The sequence below is a fragment of the Danio rerio genome, chromosome 4 (genome assembly GCF_052040795.2).
Source record: "Danio rerio strain M-AB ecotype USA chromosome 4, GRCz13ab, whole genome shotgun sequence".
Lineage (NCBI taxonomy): Eukaryota > Metazoa > Chordata > Actinopteri > Cypriniformes > Danionidae > Danio > Danio rerio.
The window spans coordinates 16,180,001-16,195,000 of record NC_141024.2 but is presented as its reverse complement, the minus strand read 5'-3'; the positions used below and the strand labels follow the sequence as shown (position 1 = coordinate 16,195,000).

The 15,000-nt window shown below is 36.2% G+C and overlaps 1 protein-coding gene and 1 long non-coding RNA gene across 3 annotated transcripts in view; both read right to left on the bottom strand.

The window, feature by feature from the left end:
- The window catches only part of exoc4 (exocyst complex component 4), a 207,420-nt gene that overhangs the window by 170,272 nt on the left and 22,148 nt on the right, over positions 1-15,000 (bottom strand). For both annotated transcript variants that reach the window (XR_015482068.1, NM_001030134.2), the window contains exons 6-7: positions 12,819-13,056; positions 6,011-6,185 (exon numbers count right to left, since the gene is read on the bottom strand). Coding sequence is in view for 1 of the 2 variants with exons in the window: in NM_001030134.2 (NP_001025305.1) it covers positions 6,011-6,185; positions 12,819-13,056 (413 nt within the window). In the remaining variant the exon portion in view is untranslated. The remainder of the gene's footprint in view (positions 1-6,010; positions 6,186-12,818; positions 13,057-15,000) is intronic.
- On the bottom strand, positions 677-3,608 carry LOC147844674 (uncharacterized). The gene is made up of 3 exons (XR_015483061.1): positions 1,779-3,608; positions 1,199-1,685; positions 677-1,136 (listed from the first exon to the last, which is right to left on the bottom strand). It is a non-coding gene; the product is annotated as an uncharacterized LOC147844674 (long non-coding RNA).

The following is a 15,000-nucleotide window of genomic DNA, read 5'->3' as shown; positions in this document are numbered from 1 at the left end:
GTGACAAATGTATTCTTCCACACTCTACAGAGAAATCGAAGTGGAAGCAGCTATCATGTTTTCAGAAGATGCTGTGTATTTTCTGATGGTTCAGATGCAGTACTTTGGTGGCTGCTATCAGTGTCTAGTGTAGCAGTCAGGTGATTAGGGGAAGAGATCAGAACAGACTTTGTGATAGAATAAAGAGGAGAGAGGGGAAAAAAAAACATTGGTTAAAAAAAAACCTCATCTACCTTAATGAAGATTCTCATCAAGGGCTTCCATTATCTCACACCGTGACCACAGGAGACTCCACAGCCCCTGGCAACCAGCCCACTGAACACTTAATATCAACTGCTTTATAAAAGCCAGAATGATTCCTTCCCCTTCCTGTGGCCTTTTTTTAAAGATTGTGAGTTATCATTGAAACAAAAAGCTTCTGAAAGTTGGAAGTGCGCAATATAAGTGAAGTATTCATGCATCAAGCGAAACAGAATAACCCAAAATTTTGCAGTTAATTGACTCCTCATCAGGCTATCCAAGATACATTTACAAAATATTTTACTGTGAAACATTTTCAGAAGATTTTTATTTGAATCCATGGTTATTCATAAGATTCAAGTCCAACAGCTACCAGCACTTTGAAAGTAAAAAGAGTCAAAACTAATTTATTTGCAATATCATGATAATGAATGATTATGGATTATCCCGTTGACCCACATTAGAGTTTATGCTAGAGAAAGAACAAAATCCTTTTAGTTTGGGATTTTCTCACTATAGCTGTGTCCCAAATCGCATACTTATGCACTATTCTACGCCATTTTGTAGTATAAATAGTGTAAGCAGTGTTTACACTGAAAAATCTATAAATAATAAGTGTACTTTAATTACCCGGATGATGCATTCATTATATGTTATTTTTGAGATACAGCGCATCGGCATCCATTAGCCTGTCATTGAGCAGAGCAAAGACGGTTGACGTCAATGAACAAGATGGCGATAGAGACTGTTTAATATTGGCATAATTTCGAACTACAGAAAAGCAGATCAAAACATTATAAAATTGGTGAGTAAACTTCTAAGTTGATCTCTCTCTCTTTTATGTTGCAGTGCTGTATTGACACCATATTGTAGTGTATTAAGTGTGGGATGGGCCACTAGTCACTATCACTAGGTCATAGTCTGACTCTTCACCCTGTTTGATGGAGTGATGACAAACCCATTTACTTTTTGGTTGGCCTTCTGTTTGTTGCTAATGAGTCTGCTGATTTTGTTACTGCAGACTAGTTCTGTAAACAGAAAGAAGGAAGAAATGCCCGCATGTGTTCAGTGTTTTTCCTTGTCGCAAACGCAACAGTAATCTGGTAGTGATTGAGTTGTTTTGTTTTTTTTCTGGGTTAATTTTTGTGATCTCTTGATTGCAAGAGAAAAATACTGGGAAATCCCTATAGACTGATAGCATTTCATGCCGTTTAGCCTTATAATCTTAAAATGTGAGCAAAATCACCTGTTTTGTCATCACTTTAGACATTAAGCTAGAGAATCATTCAAATACAAGCTCTAAAATGCTGCAGATGTGAAGGAATGGTGGAAGAAAGTAGTTCCTCACACAAAAAGAATCTCCGTGTTGGATTTTCTTTTTTATATATTTCTTTTTTATATTACGTCGTCGAACTCAATATCACACTTCTAGCAGTGCGATATGGCTGTATATTGTCACTGGTGGGACAGTAATGCACGCATGCCTCTCACCAGTGCCGATATACAGCCATATTGCACTGCTACTCGAGTGATATTGCTCATATATATAACTAGTCAAACTTCTGTTTATTTACAAATGTAAAAGTGTATAAATATTTATTTATTCAGTTTTATATTTTAAAAACTCTGTGATATTACTGAATAATATGCAAATGTTTAGATGATTTATGCGCAATACAATTTGCACAATATTACTTTCTTTACCTTTTAATGGATGTATGACAAACCTGTTGTAGCTGTGTTTACCAAACAAGTGGTTCAAATTGATTTGCATTGTAACCTCTGAATAAAAGTTAAGAATTTTAAAGGTATTTTTTGAGCTCCTATACTCTCAAACTCATTTTACATACTTTTTTAACAATACTAAAAAACCTAAGAAAAGTCTACTGATTCTGTCTGGCCCTAGTTATAGATTTCATAACGTAAAAAGTTATTAATATTAGACAACATTTCCATAATAGTGCATCTCTAAGACAGTATTTGGCATTCGTGGTTATTACTCTTTTGCCATCACTTAAAGTCTGGGTGAACTGAAAGTTGCTGAGACTTTTACTTCAGTATGTAGATGTAGTTCCAACTGAAACAGAATATTAAGTAGGGGGCAGGGCTTCCTTCAAACTAACAGTAGGAGGGGCGTGGTCAAAAGTATGGTGGCTGAAGCCATCAAATTGGCATCAACAGAGAAGCACCGTCACACCAAAGGCAGAAGCAAATGGTAATAATTTGACTGAATATTACTGAAACAAACCTTATTTTTTCAGTAGATGCTGACCTAAATGCTGACCTAAAGAATGGTAATCCAAAATATATAAAAGTAAATTTGGATGTCAAAGACGTTTGCTTTTTATCTGAACAGAACATGACAAGCTGAAGCAAAACAAATTAATCTGTTGCTAGCAAGGGTGCGAGGTGCTTGTGCTAATAAATGCTGAAAAACAGACAGCGCACATGCTCGCAGTCAAAGCCCTCATCAGACGCAGTTAAATGCATATTTTGACTTCTGTAGTCACCTCTCGGAAAGATGCGTCTCATTACTTAGGTCTGCAAGCGGCTCAGTGGGGCCTTAGCAACAGTTGGCAGGGCCAAGCCTGGTCTTTCGTTACAGCTCTCTGCAGACTGCTTTGAAACGAGGAGTGAAAAAAGACAGGAGGAAAGTACAAGGTCATAGTCTGACTCTTCACCCTGTTTGATGGAGTGATGACAAACCCATTTACTCATTCCCCAGCTGCAGCACCACTCCCATCTCTTTCTCTATCTCCCTCTTTCTACCGATTCCTGTCTCTATTGCACGACCGCATCTCCAGTAGCTTGCAGCTGAAAAATAATGCTCTGTAGGAGTGCTCAAGGAATGAGAAACAGGATAAGAGAGAACGGAGATGGAATTCTGTAACAAAACAATTAAGAATGATACAAAAAATAATATCAAAATTAATAAGTTGGGTTATTACATCTTCTTCAAATCTGAGTTTTCAATTAGTTATACCATCTGAACCTAAAGTGGTTTTACAATTTGTGGAGCAAAATAAATCAAGATCTGCAACATGTAAACATTGTGTAATGCATCATAAGAACACCATCTTCCATATTTACAACAATCATCCCACATACTAAAACATAGTTTTGTTAATAACATTATTTAAACAATATTATCTGATCTCGGACGCTACTGTATACAGGGCCAGAACTGGTTAGTACTTGGGTAGGATGACAAATCTATTGATTGAATGAAATAAGATTAATGCAAAATAGCCTACAATGCACTAATATACATGTATATACATATATACACACACAGTGGGGAAAATAAGTATTGAACACACCACCTACATTTCTAAAAGTGCAGTTGACTTAAAATTTCAAGTCACCAGGGGCCTCATGTACGAAGACTTGCGTGGAAATCTTACTAAAACATTGCGTACGCACAAAGCTGTAAATGTGCGTACGCAGAAAAAAATTCAGATGTATGAAACACTGCGTACGCCGAATCTCACGCATATTCTTTTGTACATCTGAATGAACGTGAAACTGAGCGCAACATGCACGAGCACAAAACCCCTCCCTGCCTCCTCCCCCGTATGAATATGCTAATGACTATGCTAATGGCAAAACCCAACGAAAAAGCAATGTCAAAGGCAAGCAAAAAGAGAAACTTTGAACAGAATGTGAATTGGAGGTGCTGCTTTCGGAGGTAGACCGGAGAAAAGCGGTGTTATTTGCAAGTTTGTTCTCCGGAATTAACAACAAAAGAAAAAAATAGAGTGGGAGAGTTTAGCAGATGCGGTCAACACAGTTGGGTCTGAACATCGCACTGAGTGCATTAAAAAAAAGAAATAGTGTGGTTTATATCTGTAAAATGTTGCAGGATGCTTAACAGTCTCAGTGGCGCTACTCGCAAGACGCATGTGATCATGAATTGATACGTTCGAGCATGAACTCGGTTTGAATCCAGCGTCTGATGAATTCTTATTTGTTTTTCCCCCGCTACATATCAGATTTTGCCAACTATTTATCACGAGAAAGACAAGTAGGAATCATCAACAAGTTCATATCAATAAGCATCATATTTTATTTGCACATTTATTGAATGGAAATGTTTCTGATTCACGCATGCAAATTCATCTTCAGATAGTGTCTTTATAGCAATGTGCGTGTGGTAGATCGCTCAGATTACATTGGGAAAACAGGCGACTGCTGCAAATTGTGCTTTAATGTTTAGCTGGTCAAATGTAGGGTATGGAAACCTTATATACCTGCTGAACCCGTCTCATACAGCTGCCATTGCAAGGCTCAGACACTTTGTAGAGAGGAATTTAACACAACTGCCTCTAGGAGTCGCCAATGGAAATAAAACAGACACGCACAAAAAATGTGCGTACGCCTGCCAGAAAGCTGCCATGAAGCTGCGCACATTCCCACGTTCAGTTCATTGTTAGTAAATCCAAACGTGAGCGATTCTGAGCGTGAAACCTGGCGTACCCAAAGTTTTTGTGCGTACGCAGCGTTGATACATGAGGCCCCAGATGTTGATAACAGTCAAAGATATATATATATATATATATATATATATATATATATATATATATATATATATATATATATATATATATATATATATATATATATATATATATATATAGAAAGAAAGAAAGAAAGAAAGAAAACAAAGCTAATTAGTTTACAAATGAAGTTATGTGTAATAAAATGAAATGACACAGGGAAAAAGTATGGAACACATAAAGAAGGGAAGGTGTAGAAAGACAGTGAAAGCCCAGACAGCAGCTGAAATCTCTCAGTAGTTATTCAGCAACCCTCTGCCCTTCGTCATTGTAAATTAATATTAGCTGCTTCAGTCCAACATCTACATTACCAGGATGATGAAAATGAAACCAGAGTGGACATTTCAGCATGACAATGATCCAAGCACAGCCAAGGAAACTCTCAAATGCTTTCAGAGAAAGAAAATCAAGCTGTAGAATGGCCCATTTTATTAATGGTGGTGTGAAAAGAGTCAGCATTTACTGTTATTGTGACAAATCACAGTAACTTTAATATATAAGCACATGCCATACCATCAAAAAAAACAAACAGTTATTTTACTTAACATTTGTGGATGACTTTTAATTTTAGTAAAGGTTTCTTGCTTTAAAAACAATTTCTTTCACCAATTTAATAAAAAAAAGAAAGATAGACGTCCTGCAGCAGGATTTCCAGCAGGTACTTTCCAAACACACAAACAGACACTTAATGTTGGGCCTCTTGAGAGATTCTCAAAGGTTACGTGAACAGCTGGTAATCTCACCTGCCCATCAGTCTGCTACTAAACACCCATACACACTGAAAGTAAACACTTCCCAATTAACACTCTCCAATTAAACACAGCACTTGGAGGAAATTCATGTAAATTATTTTCAAAACTTCAGTCGCAAATTCCTTTCTTCACCTCATCTGTTTTACAGAGGTGACACGAGAAGCAGTTATTAACAGTAAACAGCTCTTGTTAACTACTAATTAACAACAGTTACAGTAAATAAAAGTTAATAGCACAATTTTGTTTAAAAAAAACAGCTGACAATTAAGACTGAAAGCGTGTAGCTTCACAGCACTGGGTTGTTGCCAAGATTGTATATGCCCAAGAATTTACTACGTTTTTTTTTTTATTTTATTTTTTTTATGTTATGTGGTGGCTAATGCGCATTTTTACTTAATTTTTCCAAAAAATATCAACTAATTAACAGGATCTGCTTCATTGAATGGCTCTGCAGGGACTGACCTGTAGGACAGTTTGAATTTTGGCATAGACATCAGCCTGCTCATAGAGTTTGATCCCTTCCTGGGCTCCATTGGGAGAGACAACAATCTGCTGAAGGTGACTGAGAACCACACTGTGAGCCTGGGCCACCGCATTCAACTTATCAAACAACAACTCCAGCAGTTCCAGCAGCAACCTGAAGAGGGAAATAGAGAGAGCGAGAGAGAGAGAGAGAGAGAGAGAGAGAGAGAGAGAGAGAGAGAGAGAGAGAGAGAGAGAGAGTTTTACTGTACAAAACTTTATTACATTAAAATAAACAAAATACAACTATAAACAATTTATTTCAAGTTGTAAGACCATATTCATTTCAAATAAAAGTAAAAACAACATTCTTCTGATCCATACAGCCCTGTTATAGCACCAAATGTTTTTAAAAGTGACCAAATCATCCATATGCTCATAGTAATTAAAATCAGTCAAACCCTTGCCTGTACCATACTTGAAAATACAACAACTACATTATGCTCTACGTTGTGTTCAATTTTCCTTCTTCTGCTCATATAAACAGCCATTTTAGCTTGTCCTGTTACAAAATGTAACAGTTAACAAGAAAATTTATTTTTTTCTACACATAAAGGGACAGAGGGAGATTTTTTTATTTTTAAAAAAATTACTTTATTCCATACCATAGTAAACATACCAATATAACAAAGGTACATTTAACTCAAGCCATTTTGTAAACATTAGTTCTCCATCTTTAACAGAGCACAACTTATTTTTAAAATTTTCAAAGTCTTCAATATTCTTAACATTCTCATTTTAATAAACTCTTACAAAAGTGCCCCCCATCTCGACAAACTTTACCCTCTATCCTTTCTTTTATTGTAATGTAAATTGCCATTTTGGCTTTTCCAACAACAAAATTAATAATTTGTTCTTTTTTCTCTTCTTTTTTACAAATTTGAAATCAAAAACAAAACAGTCTTAGAAAAAATGAAAAAACCTTAAGATCCGCATCAGAAACAAATCTTTAAGACGTTCACAATGTATAAAACATTGAAAAATTGTTTCCTTTTGATCACAAAAGGGACAACTACATTCTGACGAATTCATTTTGCAAACAAAAGCAAACAGAGAGAGAAAGAGATCAATATAGATCTAAAGAAAAAGGTGTTTTTCCCCAACAACAAAAAAATTAAGTAACTTTACAGTAAATAGTAGTTTTAAAAGATCAGAATAGAAGGTAGCAGTTTTAAGAGTAACAAATTCAAAATGAATTCAAAAGAATTAAATAACTCCTGTACTAAATAAGTATATCAAAATATTAACACACTAAACTTTAAAAAGACTAAACCATAAGAACAACTGTAAAATTAAAAAAGGAACATTTTAAAATATTAGTAGATTACAACCCTCACGATTTAACCTCATAATTTAAAATAACAACACATTAAAGCTCATAAAACATATACAAATACTGGCAGATAATACCAACCATACCTGAAAATAATTTGCTAGTAAATAAATAAATACAAATTTTTTTATACAAACACACAAAAAATACATTTTTAAACAAGATTGGACTAATAATAAAATAATCATAATTAATCACATTAAAGAGGTGGTCCCCAATAAATTTGAAGCTAAATTGTTAACAGTGCCAAACAGCATTTCCTGTTGTTTACATCCTTGTTTACGTCCCCCAACATACCGATAATGCTAAAAACTATCCATGTAGTTGATCAGTTTTTACAAATAAAAATACTACTTCTAGTCTTTGTGTCGTGTCCTTTGTAGGCCCAATTACAGAAACAGAATGAGCTCAGTGAAAATAGCAGCGTTTGGACGGCATTTAAGCTTTCTCAGCTATAACATTACAGCGCCTCTGGCCACGCAGGGTGTTTGCGCATGGTGAATCCGCATAACTCGAAGCCCTTGTGATCTCACTAGCCCGGATGTATTTTATTGTAGTCTCTTAACTTCGTCTCTAACCCTGTACAAGTCTTGCTTTGCATTGAACTTTGAACATATTACATTCAGGGATGTAGTTTATGTTCACACAGCTACATTACACATGTACTAAAGTTTAAAATATGATATCATAGTGGACCACCCCTTTAAGTATATCGATTATTAGAATAACAACAAAAATTTTGTAACCATTTTAACTTTGACAGCCCTTTAAGTACATATTTTGCTAATTTATTTTATTTGTTTGCTTGCAGAACTCCCAGCACCACCCAATGGCCCCTTGGGATATCCCTGGAGTACAGTTTGAAAACCACTAATCTAAAGACGTTTTCCAAGACAAAGCCACCGCTGCAGTCAGTCATGCTGTCAGAAATCCCTCCACATCATCAAAACCGAGCCAAAAAGCGGTCCATTCTCTGTTACTAATGAACATGACAGCAGCAGGGTGCTGACAGAATCTCCCTGTTGAGCAACGGCAGCTGTTCACCAACAACAATTAGCAGCATCTGTCAAACTCTCCGGGTCCACTAGGAGGACACACATCTGTCTGACTTTTGTGGAGTTTACTCACTCGTCCCAGTAAAATGAGGCAGAAGAAAAAAAAAACACTGGTAGGCGGGATAGAGAGGTTGGAGGTGACAGCATGATGGAGGGTATTAGGATTGCTGGGAGGTAGAAGACTGGAAGATGATGGATGTTCGGTGAGAGAGACGGTGCATGATAACACATGTTAAGCTTGATTTACAGAGGACAGGACATAACCCTTGATTCAGGCTCAACATGGAAGCATATATAATGCCGGACGTCGCTCCTTTTACATAAACACAGCAGAATGGCAAGACACAGCACATCAGCTATTTACACAGACACAACAGGATTTTGGCTTGTTGGCATTGCCCAGTTGATTATTGGCACACAGTATGAAATATATTTAATTGTATTATATTTTGCTATATTTATTTCTTTACTATAATTGCAACTATATATAGCTATATTTTGCCAAATATTAAAGAAATCATAAACACAATAATGAGAGGGAATGATTGATTGAATAAATTGACATGTAATATAAATAAAGGTGGATGGATGGATGGATGGATGGAATGACAGAAGGAATTGGATGGATTGATGGAATGGCAGAAATAATTGGATGGATAGATGAATGGATGGATGGATGAGTTGACAAAGAATTGGATGAATGTAATGACAGAAATAACTGGATGGATGAGTGCATGGATGGATGGAATGACGGATGGATGGATGGATGGATAAATAGATGGATGGATGGATTGATGGATGGATGATGGATGGAAGGAATGACAGAAAGAATTGGATGGATGGATGGATGGATGGATGGATGGATGGAATGGCAAAAAGAATTGGATGGATGGATGGATGGATGGAAGGATAGAATGACAGAAGAAATTGGAAGGATGGATGGATAGAATGGCAGAAATAATTGAATGGATGTATGGATGGATGGATGGAATGGCAGAAAAAATTGGATGGATGGATGGATGGATGCATGAATTGACAAAGAATTGGATGAATGGATGAAGAAATAAGTGGATGGATGGATGGATGGATGGATGGAATGACAGAAAGAGTTGGATGGATGGATGGAAGAATGGAAAGACAGAAGGAATTGGATGAATGGATGGATAAATGGATGGATGGAATGGCAGAAAGAATTGGATGGGTGGATGGATAAATGGATGGATGGAGGGATGGAATGGCAGAAAGAATTCGATGGATGGATGAGTGCATGGAAGAATGGAATGACGGACGGATGGATGAATGGATGGACGGAATGACATATGAATGGAAGGACAGATGGATGGAAGGGAAGAATGACGGATGGATGGAAGGAATGACAGATGGATGGAATGACGGATGAAAGGAATGACGGATGGCTGGAATGACGGATGGAATGACAGATGGATGGAAGTAATGACAGATGGATGGATGGATGAAATGACGGACGAACAGATGGTAGGAATGACAAAGAGTAGGATGGGTGGAATATAGGTATAATGGGTCTGGTCTGGCTATATTATAACAACCCAGAAGCATGAATGGCTAAACAAACAAAGAAAGAAATGAATGAATCACTCATTCTCCATTTCTGCAGTGTTATGCAATATAGTCATGCCCACAGTGAAATCCCATTGGCCCACATCCTACATCACATAACTATGTACTGCATAGTAAATATTGTCAGACTGCCTCAGATTGTGTCGCTTCGCAATCATCACACCTGCTCAGAACACCTTATCAAGACACAGTTTTCCCTGTGAACTGTAATGCAGCAGCGACTTGCTTTTTCTGATGAGGTTTCCATAGAAACGGAGCCCTACCTCAACTTACACGTTAGCACAAGACACAGACACACAAGTAAACACTGAAATTGCTGTATGCTTAAAATGGGACCTTATTTTCACTCAGGTCATTCAAATGCTTTCATGTACTATAAAACATGGCAAAGGTGAAATGCCATATTAATTGAGCAGTGCTTTGTGTGTTATGTATGAATGCATCATACATTGAAACACACACACACACACACACACACACACACACACACACATCTGTATGCAGACATCGTTTTTAGATGAGTTTGTGAACAATAGAAATAAAACTAAAGTTTCCAGCATAATCATCACTGCTTTCAATGAAAAGCCCTCGTTTATTTAATTAAAATCCCACAATGAAAAGTCAGCAGATATTCTCTCGCCCATTGGAGAAAAGAGTGGGGGCAAACATTAAAATCCAGAGAATGGCGTTGAAAAAATAAACGATTGAGAGTTCATTTTAGCCTTGGGTTAAGAGCGTTTCTTTAACAGCCTTCATTATCTGTCTTTTCTTCCCTTGCTTTTGTTTTTCTCCGTGAGAGCCGCTGCTTAAGCAGGCACTGGCCACGGCTCGCTTTTATGGATTACTCCATTTCTGGAAATGAGGGAGGTATGAATGCCACATGACAGATGAGAGCATTGATCCTGCAAGCCATCATCGGGTAAAGCGAGAGAGCGCAATAAAGAAGGAAAACAATGGAAACCAATCACACTTCAGTACAAACGCCTGCCAAAGCGCTTCCCTTAAAAACAAAATCACTGCAAGAGGGAGAACTACCATCTAAAGTGACTGTCAATGGCAGCTTTTATTTCTTACGTCATTTAAGGACAGCCTGAACTCAAAACCGACCCTGTTTACTTAATAACTCTCGACCTGCGGATGATTTAATAGTGCATTTTAACGTAAAGAAATACCATATGTTTGAATAATCTTCTATTAAAACATTACGACTTCAGAAGCAACTTCCATAATCTGATGTGATCAAGGACATGTGGGAAGGGAAACTAAAAATCAGCCAATATTATGAAAGATTAACCTTTCAATTTTCAAAGTACAATCACAAGTCAACTCACAAAATAAAGCGTTCTCTTACATTATGTAGTTGCACTAGGAAGCACATCATGTGGTAAATGAAGTGCAAGTGAAGTTAAACGTCTTTAAATAAGTGCCTAAATTATGAGTGTTTGGAACAATGAACCGCTGAGCAACTATTCAGTCTGTGCCTATTTACAAGAATAAAAATAGACTGGGTCTCTTTTTCTCAAACAAGCAGAAATTATGATTTTTATGCATTTGTTTGTGATAAAAAAAATAGAAAGCTCATTTCTAAAGGAAAAACAAAAGATAAATGAGATGGAAGAAATTAAAAGAAAACAAACCACAATCTTTTTGATTAAAAAAAAAAAAAAATTAGTTCTCTTGGCTTATTTGGTGTGGAGCTTTTTAAAAACTCTCCCAGGCAATCTATCAATTGCTTCAAAAGTGGGCTATATGTTGTTGCATGTTGTTTTTGAACCCAAATAAGGACTAAATGTATGCTATGTGTAGTTTTTTTTATAATTGGTAACATATCGGAGACTGTCTTTTTCAGGCCCATCTTGGGTGTCATTTGTCATAATTGCCGACTTTTTATCAATTAAAAATTATAAGCCAGGAGGTTTTGAATATCAGAAAATAGATTTCATTCTCCATAAAAAAGCTGAGAAAGTGCAGAGCAGACCTCAGAGCATTCTGAAGTCTCTCCTGGACAATTCCTAAAGTCTCTGTGCTTTCCATAATCTTTATAAAGATTATTTGACGACACAACCCTAGGTGTCTCGTTTTAACTCCTGACCATCCTTGGATAAGTTTTTACGCTAGGTGGTCCTATTATTCTTGGCACTCAGCCTACTAGCTCATGTGAACGTAAGCAACGGCTTTTCCAGAGAGGTCACTTGATAGATGCCACTTTTGCAAAAGGACTAAGTGTTTACATACATTGTCATGATGCTACATTAACTTGATAATATGTTATGTTAACAGCATACTTTTTGAAAATATGAACTTAAAGAATAAAAAATATCTTCTTCAAGATTGTAAGGGGCTGTGTGTGTTCATATATGTTGCATTTATTTATTTATTTTATATAATTACAGACTTTACAGTAGGCTATTTCGCACACATCATTTATCTGCAGTTATAATCAAATCATGTTCATAGAAAGGTTAGTAATGAACATTTATACACAAGTATTTGGGTAAAAAGCATCTGTTTTGTGAGAAGTGCTTCTCATATAATATGTGAACAACCCGTACAGCTTTATTTTAACATTTTCTTGAGCGTAAATGATGTTGACTAAAGTTTTCTGTCACACACCACGCCCACCAATGGTACCCTTTACACAGTGGAAATGCAAGCCTGATAAAGGTGACCCGTACCGAACTGTACTGTACCACTCAGTGGAAACGGGCCAAAAGTCTGCTTTACCATGCTATATTGTTTGACCTTTCTTTTCATGAGCTCTAACCTGGGCTGGTTGTCCTGTGCCAGGCTCTCTCCCCTCTGGTAGGCATGGTCAGCAATCTGAGTGGTGGATCTCTTGAGGATCTGCTTGAGCTCTGGCTCCAGCCTCTCCATGATGGCTTTAATGGTCTCAGGGATCTTCTTGAGTTTGGCCAGAGCTTTAATCAGAATCCCCATGAACTCTGCACTGTTCTCCTCTGGGTCCACGTCCAGGTCCTCTCTCATTTCCTGCACCTCACGCACTGCACAAACACAAATAGCTCTCTGTCAAGAACAATACAACAATATTTAATTACAGCAGCGTGAACAGATTGAACTGTTTATAGAGCAGCTATATAAATAAATAAAAGCAGTTAGTTGTTAAGTTATTAAATATGATGTAACTATTTAAATGTCACTAATGTACATTCTGCATAAATTAATGTGCACCAAATAGTTTTATTATAATGATAATGTTATTAAATTAAGCAGTCTTTCTTTAAGCTCTTTTACGGCTAAAATGGCTAATTTAAAGGAAAAGTAAAGCATTTCTTTATTGTTAATCAAATCTACTCTGTGGCAAATTTACATTGTGCTAACTTGGAGCTACAATGAATGCAATTTAAATACATTTTAGAGTCATATTTCACAATTTCTCAGCAGCACATTTTCATAATCATTTGCCATGACATCAGCAAAATCCTTAAATAAAGCGGCATAACACACCTCTCCATATTCAAATGATGGTTCAGTGTAGTGCTTATTTTTCTGCCTGCTAATGCTCTCAAATCCAATGACTGTTTAAAATGGTTTTAATGTTTATGGCAAGTTAATGGGCTCAGGTTTTTCTTCTCTTTTTTTTTCCCTCTCTCTCTCGACTGTAGCTTGCTAAATAATTACTACAATTACCACCGACAAATGATGTGCAAAAGGCCATTAGACAAAATAGGCGACAAAAGGGAAGCATCTTCCGCAGCAGGGGAAATGTTGTCTGATGCCGTCACCCTATCACACATAAAGCACCGCAACAGCAATAATTGCGAGCGTTTCGTGCAATGTGAAGAAAAAAAACTGCAGTCGGCACAGGAATTACTATGGCTCTCTGATGTTTCTTCCTGCTACAGCAGAATCTGAGCAAATAAGAACAATTAAAGGGTGAGAGTAGTCATGGAAAGTGAGAAAAAGACAGATAAATAGAATGAATGATAAACTGATTGACCATTACAAGAAAAAAAAAATGGCTAGAAAGAAAAATGGAGCAAGAGAACGACAAATTGGTAGAATTATAGAAATTGAATACAGCTGTAAATAAATGATTCCAACACATTTTTACTACTAAAATTCCATGACTTTTCTAAGACTTTTCCAAAACTTACAAGTACATTTTCATGATGTAATGTTTCATGTAATGTCTACATATACATGGTATATGAATAAGAAAAACAATGACGTTCAAACATGTTGCAGCATATCAAAGAACGCAACAATCTATTCTGTATAAATTTGCTTTTATATCTATGTAAAATTGATTTTGATAATGCTTACACAGCACTAACAATGTGAGAGCAAGTTTTTGGCCAAGAACAGAAAAGAAGTAAAGACAACAAACCTATATTCAAGTTAGGGCTGCACAATATACAGTTTCAGCATCGATATCGCAATGTGTGCATCTGGAATAGTCACATTGAAGGGTATTCAATATTGAGATTATAGTTTAATATGCAGTTTAATCATAATGGAATAAAAGTTTATCATCTGCATGCATTTGTAAAGGGATAGTTCACCCAAAAAAACTTACTATTTTTATTACACCCTTCACTTGTTTCAAACATTTATGAGTTTTCTTTTTTAAATGAACACAAAAAGAATATAATTTGATACAATAGAATATGATTTAAACTCCTATAGTATTAAAACAAGTAAAGTGTGAGTAAATAGCGAGTTAATCTTTGATTGAACTGTCCCTTTAAGGCCTGTGACTGTGAGAACACTTCAATATTTCAAATTTTAAAACATTCGGCCACAAGACATTAATAGTACATTTAATAAAGATTAAAAATTATAAAATGAAGACTATGCAGTGTTGATTATTCAAATAGTGAATACCTGAAAAGTATAATTCACTTTTATCTTTACTATAATTTAATTATCTATGCATGTAGTTTATTTGTTATATATTAATCGAGATTCACTCCTCTTCAAAATCC